General features: G+C 38.5%; 1 protein-coding gene across 1 annotated transcript in view; it reads right to left on the bottom strand.

Annotated features, from left to right (window-relative positions):
- Window positions 1-21,376, bottom strand: part of SIPA1L1 (signal induced proliferation associated 1 like 1) — a 77,038-nt gene extending 55,662 nt beyond the window's left edge. Inside the window, exons 1-4 of the mRNA XM_009642611.2 lie at window positions 19,856-21,376; window positions 10,733-10,863; window positions 9,913-10,101; window positions 2,906-3,080 (exon numbers count right to left, since the gene is read on the bottom strand). Coding sequence (XP_009640906.1) covers window positions 2,906-3,080; window positions 9,913-10,101; window positions 10,733-10,863; window positions 19,856-21,353 — 1,993 coding nt within the window. The 5' untranslated portion in view covers window positions 21,354-21,376. The remainder of the gene's footprint in view (window positions 1-2,905; window positions 3,081-9,912; window positions 10,102-10,732; window positions 10,864-19,855) is intronic.
- Between the last annotated feature and the right edge of the window lie 2,057 nt (window positions 21,377-23,433).

Here is a 23,433-nt window from a genome sequence, read left to right as displayed (position 1 = left end):
AGAGCATCTTTGCAATCAACTGTGCTGACATTCAACAGAATTTTTATGCAGGAAAATTTCCTGACTATTGAGACCACAAGAACTATTTCACGACAGTGACCTCTAGCAACAGAAGAGCTAGAAAACAGAAAAGCTGGAAAAGGGAGAAGCTCACTTCCTAGCTGTAGACCTAGCTGTTTTGACAAAACCCTATAAACCTAAGTCATGGTAAAAACCACAACCTCCTCTTTTGCAGGTCTTTCTCTGTTAGGGCCAAGGCAGAAAAGACCGACTGATCACTCTGGGTATTGCCTGTCTGTATTCTGCTGCTCACATATTCCCCATGCCCGAGACGCAGCTCTTGCGACCATCTCTGATCTTTAGCATTTTGCCTACCACAAGGTGGCTTTTTTTTGTTTTGTTTTGCCTTTTCCTACACAGAACATGCAATAAGGGTTTCTGAATGTAGCTATCCAAAGAGCGTAGTGTTGTGCCTCCAAAATATCACGTCCTCTTCCACCACTTCCAGTCTGTGCTTTGCATACTGGCAGAAAGGAAAACGTAGCACCATCAAGATAAATTACACAAGTTTGTTGCCATTGTTCACATTTGCTGCTGTCTGAACCTGCTCCTTAAGAACTCATGTACGCTCTGCAGTTGCTTGTTTCCTCAGTAAGCCCGCAGACAACATAACCCGGAAGATTTCAGACAACTTGGAGGAGTTCCTAAGCAGTTCTAGCTGATAAGGTCTTACACAGGTGAGCTTGCAAACCCTGACTGAAAGAAAATGTAGAAAACCCTTCATGAAAGCAGCGGTTACCACTCAGAGCATCCCCTTCCCTCTCTGATCACAGTGAAGTGTTCATGTAAAGCCTCTTGATTTTTGTATTTTTGTTACACAGAACGGAGCTGGTAGGTCTGCTGGGCAATGTGATAAAGACATGTTGGCTCTCAACATGGAGTAGAAAACCTTCATTACAAGAAGACAACTCTTAAAGCCAGGAGAGATTCAGTCAATTGAAACTTTACAAACGTGTCCATTCAACAGGTGCTAGATTGTACTAGATAAAATCAAAACCTGACATAATTCTTTCCAAGTCAGAAGCAACAAGAAGGAACTAAAACATTACTGGAAAAATCTGCTGTTTAGAAGAAAATTTCAAACAAGTACTTAAGACACAGCTACAGCCTTCATGGGCATATCCAAGCAGATGAGTCAACTCTTAATCACACAGCATTTACATGTACTAGAAACCAGTGTGTGTGGACTGACACCAAAAAAATTTTTTTTTCCCCAGATGTCTTAAATAACTAAACCAGAAGAAAGGGAAGAGAGGATTTTACTTTAAGTACTGACAGTAAGAGGGAGGTTACAAGGTAAAACCAGAAGCCATGAAATAACAAAGATTTTCTCTGTTTTCCATACACATCCTTGACCTAGCTTATTTTTAAAACTGGTAAAATAACACTTTGGAGCTGCAGAAAAGGAAAACCCAGCCCGAGAATTATTGTATAATATATTTCCAGTGAAGGCAAGGAAACGTTACAGCAAGAAATTGCCTGGATCTCATCTGGAATCATGTATATAATCCTAGCCACTAAAATTAAAGAGACTGAATTCAAACTTGGACGAGTGCATAGGAAGGTTACCAGGTAATACTGAGGGGGACGGCGGACGGATGGACATGGGATGCAGAGAACTCCGCACCTCCCATACCAGTAAGAAAGACTTGGCATATTAAGGGTAACATCACAAAAGCACAGAGGAGACACAACTGCAATGTGTAAATGCACTCAAGGGAGTAAATACAACAGAGGGGATATAAGTATTGCAACTAAAAGAAAGCTGTCTCAATGTATGCAAAATAGGTATTAATTTAGGTTTAAAACCACAGGAAGTTTTATAACCCTTTGAGGAGTGATGATTAGGCTGATCAAGAACCGCCTGAGGAGACGGCAATGTGATCTCTGTAAGAATCAAGGACACAAGGCAGAATGGTGGAATGTTAAAGCACAGCAAGTTACTGTATTTGTGATGGGAGACCCATGACAAGAGCACAGTTTTTGCTGTACTGAAGTTGATGAATGCTTTTCAGCTTTCATGAATCAACTTCTTATTTAATTTCCTTTGCTGCAAGTGAGCTAAATAGTGAAAGATTTCCATAGGAACTGGTTAGTTCCAATACTCAAAGAAAAGGAAGACAGGCCAAATTTTCTCCCTGAGTGTTTTAAAATACACTTATAAATTGAATATAGCACATGCTAACTGATAAACAGGTATTTCACAAGCTTGATTCCAAAAGTAGGGAGGTTCTTTTATAGATAATGTCACCCAAGATCATCTTTCCACTGCATTTTTGTTGCAATAAGTTTTATAGTTAAAGCTGATAATATAACTGCCAAATCCAGTTTAATTTCCATAGCTCAAAAGAAAAATCAGGGAGAGAGGAATACATTTGATAGCAGTGGTAAGACAAAACTGCCTAGAAGAAAAACTACACGCCACAGACACAGCAGAAAAGCAACAGATCAACTTGTCAAGGTGGAGTTACATAGATAGGTTCTCAAAACTTTTTTAGTGATGGTCTATTAGCATATAATTAAAAAAAATTATGATTACTCTTTAGACAACACACTGATGATGGATTTGCAACACTGATAATGGTTCCGTAATTACTGGTTTCTTGTTGCAGCTTTAGTGATAATTTCATACGAAATTAGTGCAAAAATCCAATAATTATCAGAGTTGAAAGGCCATATGGGTATGGGTCAAATTACAGAGTTGCTCTGCTTTCATTTCTAGTATCAAGCAACTCTCTTCCTATAGCAAAGAGGTTATTTTTAAGAACTCTCTACAAAATACCAGTTAGCAACCATATGACGTATTTTGTGCATTTAAGAGAAAAAAAAAATGAAAGCGCCTTACTCTTTGTATCCAGCTGAGCACGATACTTTTCAAATCCCTTGAGTCGAACTCGTTCTCCCAAGAGCTGAAGAAACTCTTCAAAGGCTGGACCTGCTGATTCATTATTATACATTTCCTCTTCTGTGCTTTGCCCAGCTTTGCAGTACATGATACCCACCTTAAGTTGGTAGCTTAACTGCAAAGGGAAAAAGATGAAAATCTTATATGTATACCAAGCGATGCAGCAACTTATTTATTGATTTCACTTTAGATTTTTTATTAAACTCCTAATTCACTACGGAAAAATACCTAATTATCAGTCTAATTTCAAATGTTAGTCTAGTTCCAAATACTCTTACTATTTTCCCCCAGAATTGCTTTGATGATGGCATATTTCCACTGAAGAAGTCAAAATGCTTTCCAAAATGAAACAAATACTCACGTTCCTTTTTTTTCAGGAGGACAATGCTGCAAGTTTGCAAATGGTGAATATCTTATATGGAGCCACGTGGCAAGTGTTGGCTGGGAAATGTTGGCTGGGAAAAGTCAGGAACTTGACTCTCTTAGGCTGGTACCATGGTTACTATCCTATGCTAAACCTTCCACACAGGAGGGTAGGGCACAGCATGTGCTCATTTGTGTAAGTGACAAAATTAACATTCCCTCACTTCAAAGAGAAGATAAAAATTATTCACCTATTAGTGCATTTATCTGTTAGCAATGTTGAAAGAGTCCATGGCATTCAGTTGGCCTTCTCTGACTTAAAAATGCAGTAACACAGAAAACAGCTAAATTGAGAAATGCTGGTAATACTTTAAAGATACTATTTACTAGTGCAGACCTTCAAGTATATTTGTGCTTTTTAGTTCAATTTTTCCTCTAATTTGGTGTTTGATGTTCCCAATACAGCAGAAACTGAAGATGCGAAATAAAGTAATTTTTTGTGCAACCGTAACTGTGATTCTTCAAACTATTCCCACTAATTCCAAATTGATGCACACACAAGAAGGACCACATCTGTGCCTTTTGTGCCCGGACTACAAAAACAGAAGTTACAGAAGGGAAGAAAGCAGCACCCACAGCCATTTACTGCCATCTCCAAAACCAATTTTGCAGGCAGGAACTCTGGCAGAGCACGAAGGAAAGCCTTGGAGTTTATGTGTGTAATTCATCCAGTAAAAATGCATACTTATTGCAGGGTAAGTAATCTTTCCTCCCACACCCGGATTTCTGCGGAGGCTCCATTTTAAATAAATACCAAGCAGATCTGCCAGAGCAAAATCACAAGGAAGTCTGACAAAACTGGCATGAGATTTACAAGTTTGGGTTTGGTTAGTGCAAAGTGAAAACAGTTCTTTGCAAGGGCACTGGAAACAAAGTCCTCTGAATATATTGTGATTTGGTCTCAAAGATTCCATCTCAGGTCATGAGACAAGAGGTTTTGGAGCTTGCTGGGATGATGTGGACACATGTAATTAAACTGAAATTCATTAATTTTAACTTGTATTTATGGTAGGACAATTTAAAAGCTCTTGGAAGTGGTCCTACTCTATCTCTAATTAAAGGAAATTTTAAAAGTAAAAAAACTCTGAAAATTGCAACTTGATTGTATTTTTCTTTTACTACCAAGGAGGGATTGTGACAGGGATAAAGTATCAGCAGTGAGAAAATAAGGAGGGAAAAAAAGAAGGGTAAAGATCAGCCTGGCTTGATTACTCCCACTGAAGAAGTTAAGCATATGCAATGAGCCACAGTTCTAGGCTGTTTCTTTTTTCCCCTCACCTTGTTTTATCATCTGACACAATGACTACCTGACTTGCGTCTTCTAAATATGTCCAAATTTCTTACAATAAGATACGAGTAGAGCACAGAAACACAGAATGGTTTGGGTTGGAAGGGACCTTAAACATCATATAGTTCCCCCCCCCCTGCCAAGGGCAGGGACACCTTCCACCAGACCAGGCTTGCTTGAAGCCCCATCCAACCTGGCCTTGAACACTTCCAGGGATGGGGCATCCACAACTTCTCTGGGCAACCTGTTCCAGTGCCTCACCACCCTCATAGTAAAGAATTTCTTCCTAATATCTAATCTAAATCTACCCTCTTTCAGTTTAAAGCTGTCAACCCTTGTCCTATCTTTATACTCCCTGATGAAGAGTCCCTCCCCACCTTTCCTGTAGGCCCCCTTTAAGTACTGGAAGGCTGCTATAAGGTCTTCTGGGAGTCTTCTCTTCTCCAGGCTGAAAAAACAACTCTCCACTTGTCCTCATCTCAATCTACTTCTTATGAAAGAAACATTCACAGGCCAACTCCCAAAATTGCAACTGAAGATGGGGGGGAGAGAAGATCAATTTTGTGCCTTGAAGTAACGTTTCTATTTCCTTTTCTCTCGTTGTTAACTATTTTAAATGCTTTCTGTGTAACAACAACAGAAATATGCTCTTTCAGCACTAGAGACCCAACCAAACCCATTCACCTTTAAGAATGAAGACTGCATATTTTGTGTGCTGATGTATTAAGACTTGAAGCAAAGACATTTATTGGTAAACAAATACTGAGCACATGCAAATGCATGTTACAATTCATTATTATGATTATTTGTTTCAACTCCCCATTCACTAAAAAAAATACAAAAATTCCAAACAACCATCAAGGTACACAATTCTCAAAACAATCTAGATACAGATGGATGGCACTTTTTTTTTTTTTTAAGGAAAAAAGCAATCCCCACAAGGACTGTTTGATTAGGATTTAAATTTTCTCAGGAATCACGGAGCTAGATGAGGTTTGTGGGTACACTTCTATGATCTCTGCTTAGCTCGCGAACTCCACGACCCCACTCCCTGCAAGCTTATTGCCTCGCAGCAGCCAAATTTTGTGCCTTCCGCTGACAGGACTATGCGCTCTCACAGAGAACCTGGACCAGCTACTGCTGACCTGCGGGAAGGGAGGAGAGAGGACGGGAGAGAGGAAGGGTGGTGTGAGGTGGCACTGCTGCCGCTCCTGTCAGAACAACGGCCGTCACTTTCCATATCACCAGCAGCAGGTCCCATCTTGGACCGCCCAGGCAACATTTGCTGCTCAGATTTGCTCTCTGCCACTACCAGGGAAATATGACAGACGAAGTGTTTCAGGGGACCACAATGTATATTAGCTGCACTGCTAATTACAATCCTTTCAAGTAATTTTACTTAAACAAGTCAGGACAGAGAAAACCATTCTCACCAAGCACACTTACACTATTTAAGCTTCAATTTTGGGTGAAGGAAGTATTTTCAAGGGCATAAACATAAATAGGATCCGCAGCATCCACAAGCAACTGAACAACTGTCCCTTATTACGTTGCAAATGTCAGCCTAAGAAACAAACAAGGACTATGCAAAGAGCAGGCTATGCCTTCTAGCTGTGTTCTTCGACTTGCTGAACTTCAAGAAAAAAGTTTCCTAAGGACAACGCAAGCTGGTATTTCTGAATCAAAAAAAGTGACTCTGGGGGAAGGCAGGCATGCAGTCCCTGTTACTATACCTTCTGATGAATTTAGGGTCCTTAGAAGTGTACTAACTCCAAGTAAAAGCTAAAAACCAACTTGAATGATGAATTCTGCTGTGGTAAAACTCCTAAAGCAGCAGCTTCATTTTACTTATCTAAAAGTATTTACATTTTTATATGCGTGGGAAAAGTGCACTTCAAGTATTTGTCTAGCACCCAGTGAAAGACAGTGGAAAGCATATCTTGGATTTAACCAATCAGCAAGTTTATATTCTAAATACAGAATTATATTAAAAACCAGCTGACATTTCACAGTATTACTGTGAATGAGGAATTTCCATAAAGATAAAATTCTATTGGAATAAATCAGTAATTGCCCTGATATTCAAATTTTTAAATCATATTTGGAGGTAAACGTAAAGTTACCATGAACTCTCCATTCACGGCAAAGGAGATGGTAATTAGCCAGGAAGCTAGCACAGCCCTACAGATCCACTGGATTGCTTTTTAACACAGAACCATTCAAATGAAAGCATTTTAATAAAGCCTATAAAAGAACAGCTAGGTGACAAGCACTGCGGGCCATATGCACGGAACAGATGTTACCGCGACTCTAGCAATCTACGGGGAAGTAAGAAACATGCAACTTGACATACAACACCAGTACAAAACTGGGGCTAGACGAATACTCCCATTCTGACACTGGATGTCACATGCAGATATTGGAAGAGTAGAAGAGACAGAGCTCAGCCATGGAAGCGATACGAAATTAATAGAAAATATGTTGCAGTGAAAGACTTGAAAAGTGCAATCTGTTTAGTTTATCATAAACAAGACCAACAGATGATTTAATCCCTGCATACAAAAACCTTTGCTGGAAAAAAAAATCTCACACCAAAATGACTCTTAACATGTAGCAGAGAAAGATATCAGAAGTCTGGAAGCCAAAAGCAGATAAATTCAAATAAAGAACTGCAAATTCTTAAAGACGAAAACAACCAACTGCTTCTTTAAAACCTCACTCAAATATTAAAAAAAAAAAAAAAAAAAAAAAAAAAAAAGACAGCTAATCTTAATCAAACCTGGTGCATGCAAATTTGGCTCAGTGAAGGGGTTACTGGGTGAGATTTAGTGGCTAAGTCAAGTTAAGGTCACTTTATAATCTTAACTCTTAAATTTACAAAACATCTTACTTGCTCTATCAAACAGGCACCTGTTCATGCTGTAATGAAACAGTTCGACACTTGCAAGAAGAAGTGATAAACATTCTGTGTACCTAATTAGTAGAGCAGCTGCTACCCAAATTTTTCTGTTAGCTTGGAATTGATAAAAAATGCAGCTTCTAATTAGTACAGAGTGTGCTTATCTTTTTCTGTTAGAAGTGTCAAACTGTTTCATTACCACAAAACCAGAAAATACTTTGATGTAGATAATACAATTTTAACTATCACTTGTCCTTAATGATTTTCAAAAGTTTAAGTGGCAAGAGAAAACCATACAATATACCATGTTGTGGGAGCTTAATGACATATAGGACATGAAATCAGTATAATTTAATCTCACACTTTTTTAGACATAACCGACTTCTGAAGTAAATTATGCTAAATTACTTTCCAAATTAGCTATTTACTAAAAATAATTTTGGAATTTATTTTTTTAAGCAGAACTTTCTGCTACATTTTTTTTCCTTTGTGAAAATTTTCCTATCCGCACTATGGAGATTGCAAGTTCCTGATGGGCATGTCTGGAAGGTACCAATCCTTGAATCCAAAGGCTCACTTATGGAGCCATGTCGAATGAAATTCCATTTTCTCCACTGCTGAAACAGAAAACTTTGGAAAGAGATTGAAAGATATCCTTGAGTCTTCAAATGCCTGACAAACTTGATTCTGGATGAAAGGCAGATTAGGTTTAGGCTCAGGTAACAAACCATAAACACTGAATATGGAATCATTGCTCTAATCATCTAAGGAAAACACTCAGGCCTCCAACTTACTAGGATCTCATCATGTGAAAGAGAATAGTTACACTGAGCAGCATAAGCACCTAAAGATTCCGTCTGATTTTTCAGCAGGCTATATGGTAAGCCCCTCTCCCCTCAACCTTACGTATTTGCTGGCTCATGGTGGTGTTGGTCCCTTCAGGAGCCAATAAGCACATGCAGGAGATACAGCTGATACAGAGTATACTTGAATTTCCAAGAGACATTTAACAAAGCTTTTTCTTCAAAAAGTCTTAAACCCCCTGAAATATATAGGGTACAGAAAAAGGAACTCACTTAAGACATGTAACTGGCTAAAAGAAAAAAGGAGTTGAAGAAAATGATCAGTAGAGTAAGGCAGGGATCTGAACTTGGACATACGATATTCAACACACATCAGCTATCTGATAGAGGCGATGAACAGTAAGGCAACTAAGTTTGCTAACATTGCTGAGTTATTACTCCATGGTACTGGAGCTGCAGACTGGCTGTGAGAGCTACCAAAGGAACTTATGATAGTGTATATCTGGGCAAAAGAATGGCAGATGAACTTCGGTGCAAGTAGAGCTCGAAGTGATCCATGCGGTACGAAGATACCCAGCTTTGTACCTACAGCAGCGAACTCTGACTTATACCGCTAAGGAACAGGATTTTAGGTGTTCATGAAAAGATACTTTCAGTTTCAGTAGTAGCCATAAAACAAATATATCAGTAATTATTAGAGAGGGGACAGAGAAGAAAACATTCTAAACTAAAATTTTTCCCCATTTTCAAAACGGCACTGTTTTAAAATAGATGTGGGAGAGGAAGAGGGGAACTGGAAAAACTCCAGAGAGAGGCAAAAGCACGATCAGAAGAACAGAACAAGCTCTACATGAGAAATGACTAACTAAACTAGGACTCCTCAAACTGATAAAGCAGAGGAATAGGATAGAGAGCACTACAAAAGCCTACAAGCTGTTAGGAGCTAGGGAAGTATCACTCTATGCTAACAAGCCTTGGTTCAGTCTTTAAGAGACCAGGGGACTATCACCTAATTGAAAACCACTTGTATGAAGAAGAGGCTGAGAATATTTTGTCATGTAGTTTGTTTCAGGGGAAGAAAAAAAAAAAGAAAAAAGAAAAAAAAGAGACAGGCAGCACACTGGTAATGGTTGTGCTAATACGGTATTACAACAAAACATTTAGTAACATGGGAGATTTCTATTCTCTTTATAATAGCAACAAGAAAACCAGAAAAGAACTCCCTCCTCCCCACAGTCTTTAAAAAAAAAATCACTTAGTCTCTTTTAAAGAAAATTAAAATGGACAATTGCCATAACATTAATCTAAAACTTCAGACTCCTTAGAGCAATGAACTTGATTTCATACATACCAAATATTCTGCAAAACTTGGGGGAAAGACATGCTACATAACTCTCCCTAGAGACGACAAGCTTTAGTTTAAGTGATGCATTTTAATAGACTGACTCTAAACACTTAAAGCTAAAAGGTAATTTTGCAGTTCATGGCAGTAATCCAAAAGTTTAACACAATTTGTCTCATTCTCTGCACTTACCCCTTGTTCATCCAGCTTCATAAGCTGTTCTGTGACTTTTGGAGTGTTGAAGGCCAGCCTTAGGCAATGGATATTCAGCTCAGGAACCACATACTCCAGCACTTCTTTTAGGGGGAGTCCCCTGGCTGTGCAGTGCTTTGCAGTTGAAGGGATAGCATCTTCCAGCACAGAGCCTCTTAATGTCATAAGCTAAGCATACAAACCAAAAATAGCTTATATATTGAATTATGCACTGACAAAAGGTTGATCAGCAATAGCAGTGGAGCAAAACGTACTATTTTTCCAATTCTCAACAGAGATGGAGGACATTAAGTAACTTATGTTGCATGAAACACGCCAATACACAAAATGTCACTCACTCTGATAGCCAACAGTAGTCAGAATATTTCAAATTATTCAACAGATTTAAATTTTACAGGAAACTAATACTTGGAAAAGATTATTTCTAGCAGAGCATTACAAAGTATAAAAAAGCACACTGCTCAGGTCTTCCCACTGTCACATACAAAAGTCGAGGAAGTAACCTTCCTCCTCTTTGCTTGCTTCTAGCTAATACAGCTCCTTTAAGTGCCGCAAGCTTTAACCAAAACAACCGCCAGAGTCTCCTCTGCACTGGATGTTATGGAGTAACTCACTGATAGACTTGCTTGCATTCTGTGTAATATAAACATGCAGCATAACTCTGGCAGGAGATTCCTGGATTATATATATGTAGAGGAGACAGAAATCTACAATCAATGCTGAAAAGCATGCAACCCGCCCCCCTCAGTTTTGCCTGCTCACTTCTAGCTTCTTTTACTGTCATTCCTGAACTGCTTACCTCACTGGTTCTGAATATGATCCGGTAGTTGTACTGAGGTCCATTTTCTTTGATTTCCTCTGGCTTCTCCCTTCTTATACTCACAGCTACTGGACCCAGGTTCTCATCTGCCCCAAAATAGTTCCAGTGTTCTTGCATACAAAAAAAAAAGAAACAAAAAACACCACACACGACCAAACACACAATACACAAATAAGTCAGTCTTACTTCTTACACTTCAACTATATTTTCATGCTTAGTTGTTATATTGGAAATAAATTGCCAGCTCCACTAGAGTCAGTAAGAGCAGGTCTTCAGTGGTACCAGGATTTCATCCTTGTACCTCAGTTCTCTAATGAGCTCCACTTAATCAAGAAGGCAGAAATTCAACATCGCATCTCTGCTTAAACGGGCTATACCTCTTACATTGGCTCTTGCATTGAAATCTGTTTCATTCACGTTGAGCTAAATAAGGACAGCCAATTTCCCCCCCTTAAAAATAAAACCAAGGAAGCCAAATGCACCGAAGTGGGCAACTCGCCACACTCTGTTAAAATGGGAGTGGTAAACAATTGTACTTAGCAAAGGACATAACTTATTTGGGTTTGTATGGAAAAAGTAAAAAACAGTCAAACAAGTTAATTATAAAAGGGGAAAAACTGATGAAGCTGAAAAAGTAGTTAGACTTGTTCCTAGTAAAAAAAAAAAAAAATCAAAGCATAGTGCCATAGAAAAACAGAATGAAGCACAAGAAACAAAGTGACTAGCATAAATACTTATCAGTGAAGTGTTAAACAACCCTAAGAGTAAATTTAAAGTGCAAAGAGTTGAGTCTAAAACTAGCCTAGTTGGGAAGGTGGCAGAGAGGAGAATACAGGGCTGGAGAAATCGCTGATTAGCTGAACAGTAGATTATTTGAGATACGTTTTTATATTCATTTAGCTATACACATGTTAAGCCAAGCTTTCAATGAAAAAATACTAGAAAAGTCCATTTACAAAAATTAAAGCTTGACAATTTAAGAGATTGGTATTGAAAGCTCCTCTATCTTGACTGATGACCGAGGTACATCACCGTGAATGCAGCACCATATAAGCAGTTGCACATATCTCAAGTGACAACAACTGAATTTACACATACAATACCTCAAAGGAAAATTTAAGAGAAACTGTTAAAAAAAATAGAAGTCAAGCACTATACAAGAAAAGTAAGTCCTATGTCATCACTTTCCATATATGCTATGTATATATGAATTAAATTATACATGCACAAAAATAGAAAGTTAGAGCTATCTGAAAATTCAACAATTCAAGGGAAAAACATGAAATTCATTGGAATGAAGAGAAGATGTAACTGCCCAGAAAGGAGACGTAACCATACTGCCTGAACTACTATATACAAATTACTTGTTCTTAAAACAACCAGAACTTTAAAACAAGAACTTGAGCAAGAACAGTCTAATATGAACTATTCTGCTATAAAGACAAAATGTAAAATATTTTAATATCATCAAGAACCGCATCTTCAAAGATACTAAAAATCAATATTGAAATACACTCCATCCAGAGTGAATGGCAGTCATTTTTCCAATGAATAATCACTTGTGGTGTTTTTGAGTGCCTCGTTTTTTATTCTATTTCTTTTTAAAATTACACTTACTGGTTCTTACTATACTTTCCTCCAATGCACTAAATGCTTTTCAAGTAGGTGCTCTCTCATTATGAACTTGCTTGTGCCCTAGAATTACCCCTTTGTCTTCACAAAGCTGTCCACCCCTTTAGACCCTTGGGTGCTCTATTCTATTCCCCAGTATCTGGTATTTTATTATCCTTTCCTCAATGTTTTCCATTTAAGATTTCAGTGCATGCAAGACAAAAAAAGAAAGATGCTTGCAGCATTATAAAGCCTGCTTTCTACCAAATTCATCTGCCAGTCATCAAAAGCCAATACTCCACACAGAGGTAATTAAGATTCAAAATTCTTTTAGTATCTTGTGGAATATCCTGTAAATATTGGCTTAAGTTTGGGGTGACTGAATTAGTCATGAGTGGGGAAATTATGAATAAATTAGACCATCCACATAAGCCTAATTAAATCTTTAGACTACCCCACTGATACGAGCCCTGTAAATGCCACGGAGACCTCCTGTTGTTTAAAAACCCAAAGCATCTTATTAGCACCCTAGCTTTTTTTCTTCCTCCATTAAGTAACTTGCTTTTTTCAGGATGTTTATAGCTCACCAAACAGTTTATGGCAGAGATGGTCAATGTAGAAGCAGCACGGTCAGTGAGAAGGTGGGATGAATTTTCCATCAGCGCATTACGCAGCTTCCAAAACCTGAGATAGCTTAGCCATCTCCACACTGGACTGCTTTAGTGACTTAAAAACATTGATGTACCTTTGCTTATACAATAGAAAATTTTAAAGAAAAAAAAAGATATGTTGGTAATACATACTAGAAGGGTCCAAGAATTACATTAGTTATCTGTACTGACAACTGAACAGATGATAAAATTCGTGTATCTTGTGACCAGTCTAGCCTGCAATTCAGATCGAGAGTTTTCTCAGGAGAAATTATTCCACATCTTGAAAACACATTTAGGAAGGCTGGTAAGAGGAATGTTTGAAGCTGCATGAAAATACACATACAGTTCTGTATCATTTGATTAAGCTTGTCATCTAGCTCCTATTTATTTGGGAAAACGCACGAAGTAGTGTGGAATTTTACATTTCTCTGCTAATAGGAAATGTCTTCTATCCTCTTCGCCTTCACTCTACACTGAGCAGTTGTCTTTCTCGCTCCCCTGTACATCTCCTCAGTCCTCTCCTCTATTCACATTTACTACAGGGCTTGTTCATTCTTTACCTTCGCCTTTATTCTCTTTCTCCTTCTCAACCCTGCCTCTGTATTCCTTCTGCAAGACCCCATATCTGACTACTTTTCCCTGTGGTAGAGTTTCTTGCTTCTCCACCTGATTTTCCACCACATTCTGAATTTCCTTGCATCCAGCCATTTTCTCTTTCCTGTAGCAGGAAAAGCAGTAGCAGAATTCAAGTGCACAAAGCTTAACATCTAATCTAATGGTAGCAAATTAGGAGTTTTATTGCAAATACAAGGGCTACTTCACAACTGTAATTCAAGAATTTCATGCCAAACATGAATAGCATAGAAGACAGCTTTTTCCTCCACCCCACACAGAACTTCATTGGAAGCAACACTTCTCAAGCTTGGCATTATTTCATTTAAACTACTACTGAAAAATTATTTAATTAAAAGACATTCAGAAAACAAGTAGCAACAGCCATAAATTAATTAATAAATCTGTGCCAAAAGGAAATAATTAATTGCTTGTACCTGGTCATTAAGACAGATTATACATACTTTTAAAAATAGTTAAGTATTTATTTATGTAATTCAAAAAAGACTTCCAGTGAAAGAATCTAAGTGAAAATACTCATTTTCCTGGCAGATATCTACGAGCTTCCCTTGTAAAGGAAATCCCAGTAAATGCACTTGATTTTGAGCGAAGAGGTTCTTTTGTGCTTTTATCCTATTTACCTTTGGATATCCTGTTCAACTGATGTATTTAGTGTAATCAGACTAGAAGTAAAAATCCCAAACATTTTGCTTCAGAATGAAACTCCACATCAAGCATTTCCCTCTAATCCTACCGCAGCGTTTACATCACTGGAAAACTCTGCCCAGCACTTCTCTGGGAACAAGAGGGCAGCATTTTTAGAGCTCAGTCCTATAAAGTCTTCAGACTGTTGCTCATGACCAGACTGTTAACCATAAATTTTCTGGAAGTCTAGCCACGTACTTGAAAGGTACCGATTTGGGGATAGAATCTGCAGCAATTTAAAGCATTAGAGCAAAGGGTGGTTTTTTTTTTACCAGCTGCCAACAGCTAAAGGGAAGCTGACCAACAGCTCATTCGTTATAAAACCAGCTCAGGAAACTAGTTACTGCTCAGTCAAGTCTTTCATTCTAAGCCAGTACCTCAAATTTGTCCTAAATGGTAACAAAGTTAGCGACTGCTACTTGATGGTGTCTGAAGCTAAACAGATGCTCTTGGTTCTTTCCATGAGAACCGTAATTCCCAGACCCAACTCGGGGGACAGAGAGAACAGACTGCTCCTCCGCACTGATATGCTCTCTTTTCTAAGCAGCACTTGTAACAAGCTAATGGAAACCAATTTTTCCATCCCTGCGGTTCTATTATTGATAATAAAGTCTTTAATATCAAGCTATAGATAGGCTAATAAGCATGGCTGTCCTTGAAAATACTTCATTGCTAATAATTAACCCGTTACCTATATGTACAAACATTTATAAGATTTCATCCTGAATACCTATGCAAAGCTTTTATCCATGTACGGGAAAGAAATTCAAGTCTCTAAGTTATGGCCAGACATTTGGAATTTCTAAGTAGAAAACATTACGATACTACCCAAGTCTGTGGTTTGCTTGCATCTTAAATATTGTGCCCTGATCTCAACTGGAAAAGGTTCAGACAAGGGCAACAAAACATGATTGAGGGGAATAATATGGTTGAGGTTTATAAAATAACACATAGCAAAAGGAAAGGTGAGAAAACCCAGGTTTTTCAGCTAGTAGTGAGACTGTTTAATCTGATGATGCTAACTTTCATTCTGGAAGCCAGTAGACAAAGCCAGTAAAACCCAGCTCTTCATGACCAATGCAGTCAAGCTACAGAACTGCTTGCTACTGCAGAAGTACTGTGACTGCTAAAAGTTTATTCATGGTAACAGACAGCTGGATAAATGCATGGAAGAGAAGTCCAAAGACTACTAAATACAAATGATACTATCAACAGTTTAAGAAGTCCATTATCTACACATCTCCAGAGGCTGGCAAAGTACATCTGGCAAGTATCGCTATGCCTTTGCCCTGTTCTTACTCTTCCTTCAGTATCTGTTGCTGGTCTTTGCCAGAAGATAGAAGTATAAGTTTTGGGCTGACACAAGATGACTCTTCCCTTCTCTGGGAACTCTAATTTTGTGTTCAGAAGCAGTGAGTTTGAGGGCTTTGCTTCCCAGTTAGTTAATTGAAGCATTGTGGTCAACAGTATAAAATGAATTGTGGGGGGTAGGAAGTTATACGTATTTAAGCAAGAATCTCACTTTCTCATTGCAGTAAGACAGCCTGAACAGCTTGTTCCTCTTTTCTGTCAAAAAATATACTTTTTATCAAAACTGAAATGCATCAGCTGTCTTAACATGTATTTTCTTAGAAGATTAGTTGCAAGGTTTTATGCTCATCACAATCATATGACAAACAAAAATGTAAGAATGCTCTACAAGGAACACATAGTCCAGAAAGTAGCCCCAAAACAACTGCTAGGTAGCTTCTTGAAATCTTCCTTTCCATCCCCCCGCCCTTACATTTAATGCCACTGTGTAGAAAAGAAAAACCCCCAAAGAAGCCCAACCTGTTTTTCTTTCTGATTAATTCTAAAATCACCATGTTTAGAGAGAAGGTATTTTATTTCAACAATCACAGATTTTTTAGATTTCTCCCAGTACCAGCACACTTTGAAACATTTTTATTGTTATTAATAGTCTCATTTGTGTATTTCAGCCAGTATTCTGATTTCGCTCCAGAGGGTCCAGATTACACAGTTGCCCTTGGCCACAGCCAAGCGGCAAGGGCTGAGAGCACACATACATTGCAGCACAAGTGAGAAAGCACACCAATACTGAACTGAAGCCAGCCTTGCTCTGTCCAGCTACCTACTGCATCTATACAAACTGCAAACACCTCCAGTAAAGAGGCATCTTAAAAGCAAGGACTGTATCAGATTAAGAAACAGAGATGCCAGAAGAGACCCTGGTATCTTAACTCAAACAGGTCAGAAATTATCTTCTCAGGCATTGAAGAGAAGGGAAAGAAGAAGGGAAAACGTCATACAAAAACCCACGACTGCCATATAAAATTCAAACAATGAACAACTTCCTTTCATAAGTTTTTCCCATGTATAGTTATCCCTCTTGTTCAAAGCTTAATCTTATTTCAAGGTCAAATTTGTGCAACTTTCACAAATTTATTCTTGTGCTGGCTTCCCCCCCTCTTTTTTTGGCACTAGCATTACCACATATCTCAGTGCTTATAAATGCCTAGTTTTAAAACTTCTTATTACAAGTGCCCCTATCAAATACATCTTTTGAATACACCTTTAAAAAATCACCTTGCAAATATGCCTTTTGCAATATAAGAGTAGCAACACGTATCATCCTGCAAGGTTCATTTCTCTCCACTAAGTAGAAAGGTAGTCTACACAATTAGCTCAGATATAACGTAGAGGAGCTGAATCCAACCTTGGGAACTACTAAAGTTCTTTTTCCAATATCTGCACCATTTTTCTAACCTCTACTAAACTGTTTCCACCAGTATTTTCACATTTAGAAGTCTGGACACCAGGCCAGAAGATTATTTATCAATAATTTTACTACTGCTCTGTAAAGGTTCAAATACATTGATTTCACCTTAGTATTTCCTTTACATACAGATGCTCATCCACCTGCATTCATCAATGAACTTACAACTCATCCATAGATGTCACATGCAATTATTTTACACTAGCTAGATTAAGATATTTTAATTAACTTGGACCATGTTAGTAACACTCCAGCTCACTGATACCTCTTCCGTACACTGCTAAAATTTGAGATGCACCTCTCATCCAAGTAACAATACCTGTAAAGAATGAGCTATTACTTCCATATAATTAAGGATTTCACTCAAGCCACCATCAGTATCGCACCAAATTACCTTGGAGAAATTAAAATGGACTATATCAATGCAATGGCTTTCATTCTCTTTCCTTTTTTCTAAGAGAAAAGATCAACAGTGTGGGCTTTTTTTTTTGTGACAAGACCTACTTTTCATTAAATCATGCTGACTGGCATCATTAATGATTTCTAACTGGCAGTTCTTTATTGATATAGTCCCAAATTATCTGCTTTGTTATTCCAAGTTGGAATGAAAATAAACTAAAGGATTACAATTCTCTGGGTCATTGCTTTTTATTCTTTACAAGCTCTGGGATCACTTCAGTAGTTCTCCAATTCTGTGAAATTTTCCTGGTTTGAAATCTTTAAAAGTTATCATTGCTGAATTGGAATTCTTTGCTTCATACTTTTAAGACTATGAAATTACTCAAGGCTTGCTGACTTGACTAGCTGATCCCACTGAAACTGCCTTTTGTCACTGTCTATTCCATTCATAACATCTAACCTCCTCTTCAGACAAGGAAATTTCTGCATCATTACTTGCTTCATGTTATAAAAACTTTCAGTTACAACTGGCTTCCTTGGCTTTTTTTTCCCCTATTACGCTGCTTTAAGCTTTATCACCATCCTGTCTGTTTCAGAGCAACTGAAGTTTGGCTTAGGTAAAGACGATACGCTGGGTGGTCAAGAAAATGTGTTTGGTACTTGGAGAACTGGGGGGTTTGGGCATATCTGATGAGGCTTCTGAAGACCTCTTTTCAGACAAAAACCTCTGGTCAGAACAACGCCCCTGGCTCATGTCTGCTGGACTAAACACAAGCACAGTGAATTTAAAATCCAGTTTTAGGGCTTGAGAAAAAAAAAAAATAAAATCACAGCTTCTTCTCTCCCTCCAAGCTCACTCCATACACATACTGATACTTTTATATCTGGTTACCCCTCTCATCAATACCTTAGGATGAGGTTTTGCCGATTTTATCTAATTCATCTTAATTACAACTAGAAAGAGAGAGAGATCTAATGGTGACTGACACTGTAGTAGCATGAGGTTTCCCTTAAGGATAAGCCAAACTAATAAATTGCTGTTGCCTAAGGGCTGAAATCCCACTCATGCATCCTTCCTCTTCTGCTGTTCACTCTCATCGCTTACCTGGCACTAGGCTTTGGCACTTCTCCAACTGCAAGGAAAGCTGATTTGACTCACTAAAACTGGAGAGAAATAACCAAGCAATAAAAAGCAAATTTATGGTGACGGCAGGATTTCTGCTTGGTTAGTAAACTGAATTGGCTTATCAAGTTTTCAGAAAACAAGAGAACTGGTACAAGGAAGGGGGAGGAATAAAGTCTTCCCTTTTTAGTGCTGAAATGCTGTTAAATCAGGTCAGGTGTAACATGAAACTGCACCTTTAGCTGCCGATTGCAAAACTCACCAGAGTGATAAGGAATCAAATTGTTCCAGAGGGAGACAGATAGGGAGGCAAATCGCAGACAGAGGTCTCTAATCTCAGGCTCTCCCCTCCAAGCAAACCTCATCCTATACTGCACGTCTGGCTTACTGTTCTCAGGAAACCAATATTTTTTCCTCACTCCTTTCTTTCCAAAGGATGTGGATCAGCACTCTCAAAACCCAAGCAGCAAAGGCTGCCTGTCAGCCCTAGAAAGACTGCAGAAAGAGGGCCCTATGGAAAGCATGACAAGAGCCACCCAACCAAAAGACAGTGCAGGAAAGCAGAGGCAAGAGATAGATATATTTCAAGGCAAGGGACAAATGGGAGATGAGATTATTAGCTGTTACACACAGTTAACAAGTTGAAGTTCTTTTGAACTGACCATCCACTTGTTTTAACCAGGCATCCCTGTTGCTTTAATCTGCTGGAAACAAGCTCTTTTGAGCTGAGTTCACTAAAGAGTTGAAACCCAATCCTGAGGAACAAGCACTCTTCGCGTCAGTCATTAGACCAATTCTATCCATCAGGAGATACCATAGCACAACCTGCACATTCCATTAAATCCTCAGTATGTCAAGTCTCGATGTGGATGGAAGAAAGTTCTCCTATTTTAGGATTTTATTTTCTTTTTTAATCTTTCAAGTGCCAACCCCTGCCCACTTCCATGGATAACAAAGCTGCATTTTAAGACATTCATAATTTGTAGCCATTGCTAACTGTTAGGTATATCAGTACTAAAATCATCAACACTTTTTTACTCCAATACTGTGAAAGACTCTATTAGACACAGTATGTACTAATTGGTAAAATATACCATTTATAAGCACTGACAATTAAAATAATATATAATTTTTGCAAATAATATTATACATCAGCTGAATTTTACATGTTGGTAAAACAAAAAATCATTAATAAAACACAAGGAGAAATAAAATTTACCTACCTTTCTGATAGAAGAATTTTCGATAGTAATATGCACCAAGGTCTACATGCTCAACGATGTATCTTTTCACTCTGTCTAGATGTAAAATCAGATTCTCTTTGGGAACTTCCAGAACTGCTACTCCAGCATTCGTGCAATGAGAACTCAGAGTCGACTCAAACGAGGCACTTTCACATCCACTGAAGGAACCTGAATTGGATTTGGAAAGGCTGATCTTCCTCTCCCCTTCCCCACCAATCTCATTACGAAAATAAGGACAACTCATCACAAGTTCATTGCTTTTATCATCTCCCTGGTCCATATTGAGACTTCCTTTTGAATTCAGGTCTTCAGTGCTGCCCATTGGAGAATTGAAACTTGCAGAATGGGACAAGGGTCCAGAGACAAGTGATGCTACAGCAGCAGCAGATGCACCTGTGGTTGTGTTCCTTCTTTTAATAACATTATGCCGGTTGATTGCTGCTTCATTTAAATCAAATAAAATACTCTGTACATCATAATGAGCAAAACACTTCGGACAAGTCCAAGGTTTGACACTATCTTCTGACCTGTTATCTTCAAGATCTGAAGACTTCCCAAGCTCCCCTTCACCTTTGGCATTGCGCAGCTTACGAAAAATGGATGAATCTCCTGTCTCTGATTTTGAGCGTCTCTTGAGTGGCTTCTCCCTTTCCTTAAAGAGTCTCAGGTTTTCCCTTTGAGTTATAGGTCCATCTATCACATCTAGAGAGAATCCTGAACCCTTGCTTCCACTGGCAATCAGGAGTTCACTGAGCTTAGTTGTGGCTGGGCTTCTCTGATCAGACTTTTCATCTTTATAGCCCTTCAGTAAGTCAAAAAAACTTTCCCCTGAAGTTCCCTGCTTATCTATGGAAGATGTGCTGCCATACTCCCTGTGCAGAGATGGTCCAGATTTAAAGGTGGGTGAGATACATTCATCAAAACTATCCACATCAAGCTCACTTATGGTAATGTCGCTGTTGCTGCGCTGTCTTATTCTGCGAAGAGCTTTCCTTGGGGAACTGGGATAGCCATCAGGTGTAAGAAACCTGGAGTCTAGATTCTCAGATTGTCTGGTCTTGTTTTTAAGTGTGCTCTGGATGCTCTTTAACATGACAGAATCACTAGCATTCAGGTTAACAGAGCTTCCCTGACTCCCAGGACTGCTTTTAGAAGACATGCTGTCAAGGCAACTTGATGTTTCAATATCTTGACTAGATCTGCTTGTTTCTTTGATGTTCTCCTTCCTTGGGGGCCAATCAGCAATCCTTGCCCTGACCCCCATTTTAGGGACTCCAGGGGTAGAGGTAACATGATGGGAACTTTCATTGCGAGGAGGTCCAACTGGTGCCATGACTGTAGATCCTAAGCTGCCATTCTGTGACCTAAAGCGCCTCATATAAAAGTCATCCGAGTGGATTTTTGAGGTGCCATCTGTTCCGACTGATACCCCAGTGGCAACAGCCCTTTCGGTCTGGGACCGCTTCAAGCTGGTCATGATCTTTCAGTATGTTCAACCTTAGTAAGTTCCAAGAGAAAACACAGTCATTTCTGCTTTTTAAATGCACAGTTCTTTTTTGGAGAATAGTCTCCAAAGTATACAATGGTTGCATGAGATCTCAAGCATGGGCATGTAAGGACACAGTTAAATGCAGGATGTCTAGAAAATTCAGATATTCAGGAGGTTTTGATAAGCAATAATTCCCTTTAACTTTTGCATTTTAAGAAATAGCCATGCTCCAATACATTCAAATTGTTTTAACATCACTTGCACTCCAAAATGTCAGAGCTGTAATCCAATTGCTTACACTTCTTTTAAGCCTAGAACAGAGAAAAAAAGGAGATAAAACCATTAATCATTTCATATATAACTTTTTTCATAACTGAAACTATCAAAGTAATTATTACACAGAATTAGTATTTCTAACATGCTTTTAAATCTCATTGATCATAATCTCAAAGATGCAAAGTTGTTTTATATGGTGGTGAAGAGTTTTCTAGATATTGTTGGTTTGCCTTCTGAAAAAACACTTTTACATTTGGATTCCACATCTATGTACAATTTTTTCCTTATGGACTGATTAGTGATACTTTTTAGTCGGGTTAGTGGATGGTTTTACAGCTACTTTCCCTCAGCTGAAGGACACATGCAGTGTACATTTCCTGAGAAAACTATAGAGGAGCCAGATTAGGACTCCAAATTTTGTTTATAAACACTTCAAAGAATTTACCATTTACAAGTCAGACACTCTTGGTTGCAATTAGGTATTAACAATGCCTTTCCATTAATGTAAATAACTATGATATGCTAACAAAAAAAGGAAGGAAACTAATTAGCAAAAAGATTACAAAATGATAATAGAGAATGGCTGTCAATAACATTTATTCTGTGTTTTGCACAGCCTTATTTGCAGATTAGCTGGGCAGTCCAGAAAGCATGTTTTACCTCTGCCCAGATTTCACAACATATAAAGAGACTAAAGCTAAATAGAAGCACATACTTTTAAATAACTTGATATGAAAAGTTCCATTTATTTCCCCAGCTAACAACGTACTGTCTGCCACGGCTCCTGTATAATCCAGCTTCACAAAGCCGTGGAACTTAAATGTTTTCCCATACCTCATCAATACAGAAGTGATTACAAAGCACTTAGTATCCTACCCTTTGAGGAGCTAAAAAAAAAAAAAAAACCATCCACAAATACATCCTTGCTGGTAGAAGACAAAAGCATGAGATTGCCAAGATAGAATCTCGCATTGCTGTGTACATCTTTTAACACAAAGTAGTTAATAATTTTCAAAGGCTGAACCAATTACACAAAATGTGGCCTTTAAATATTTGCCCAATGTGCGCAGAGAGACGCTGCTGAACCAGCACCACGTTGACAACACTGTATTGTCTATGAATGAAGGCTTTCTGATGCTTCCAGGGAAACTAGCACTTTCTGCAGTCTCTTCTCAAAACTATGGAGTCCTTTGCTCCACAATAATTAAATATCAAGCCAGGACACTTTCTGCCTCCAAAGGCGGCATGTTTTAACTTCACTTGCCATAGAGAGCACCTCTTTGAAATAGCTACTATTTATATAAAGCTGAACACGTAAGGAATACTTAAAACACAAGCCGACTGCATCACACATAACCAGAACGGTGCAAGTGATGTAGGGCATTACTGGATTTGCACAGCCATTCATATAAGCGCAGTTACTTTCCTTGTAATTCTGCTACAATGATACTGCTGAAACAATAGGGAGTTTCTACCTATATGATTAGAATAACTTTAGAAAGGCGATCTATCCATGCAGCTGCTGCAAAACTACTAAGTTTTCAGCTGTAACTTTCGTAAAAAGTCAAACACTCCCCGGTCTAAGAACTGACCAAGCTGGCGAAACAACTTCGTGCACAAATCAGATCAAGGAAGGAAAAATGCAAACGCTGTGTGCCATCACACAACCTAATGTTCTGTCTGTGCTTTTCAGTGATGCCATTGCAAGTATCATCTATGCAACAAACTCTATGAAATGGGAACACTGCATAGCCCTTTCTAAAGAGCTATACAGGCTTGCTTTTACAGGCAG

The sequence above is a fragment of the Egretta garzetta genome, unplaced genomic scaffold (assembly GCF_000687185.1).
Source record: "Egretta garzetta isolate BGI_Z169 unplaced genomic scaffold, ASM68718v1 scaffold177, whole genome shotgun sequence".
NCBI lineage: Eukaryota > Metazoa > Chordata > Aves > Pelecaniformes > Ardeidae > Egretta > Egretta garzetta.
Note: the sequence above shows the minus strand (reverse complement) of the source record. Positions and strands in the feature narration are given on the sequence as shown.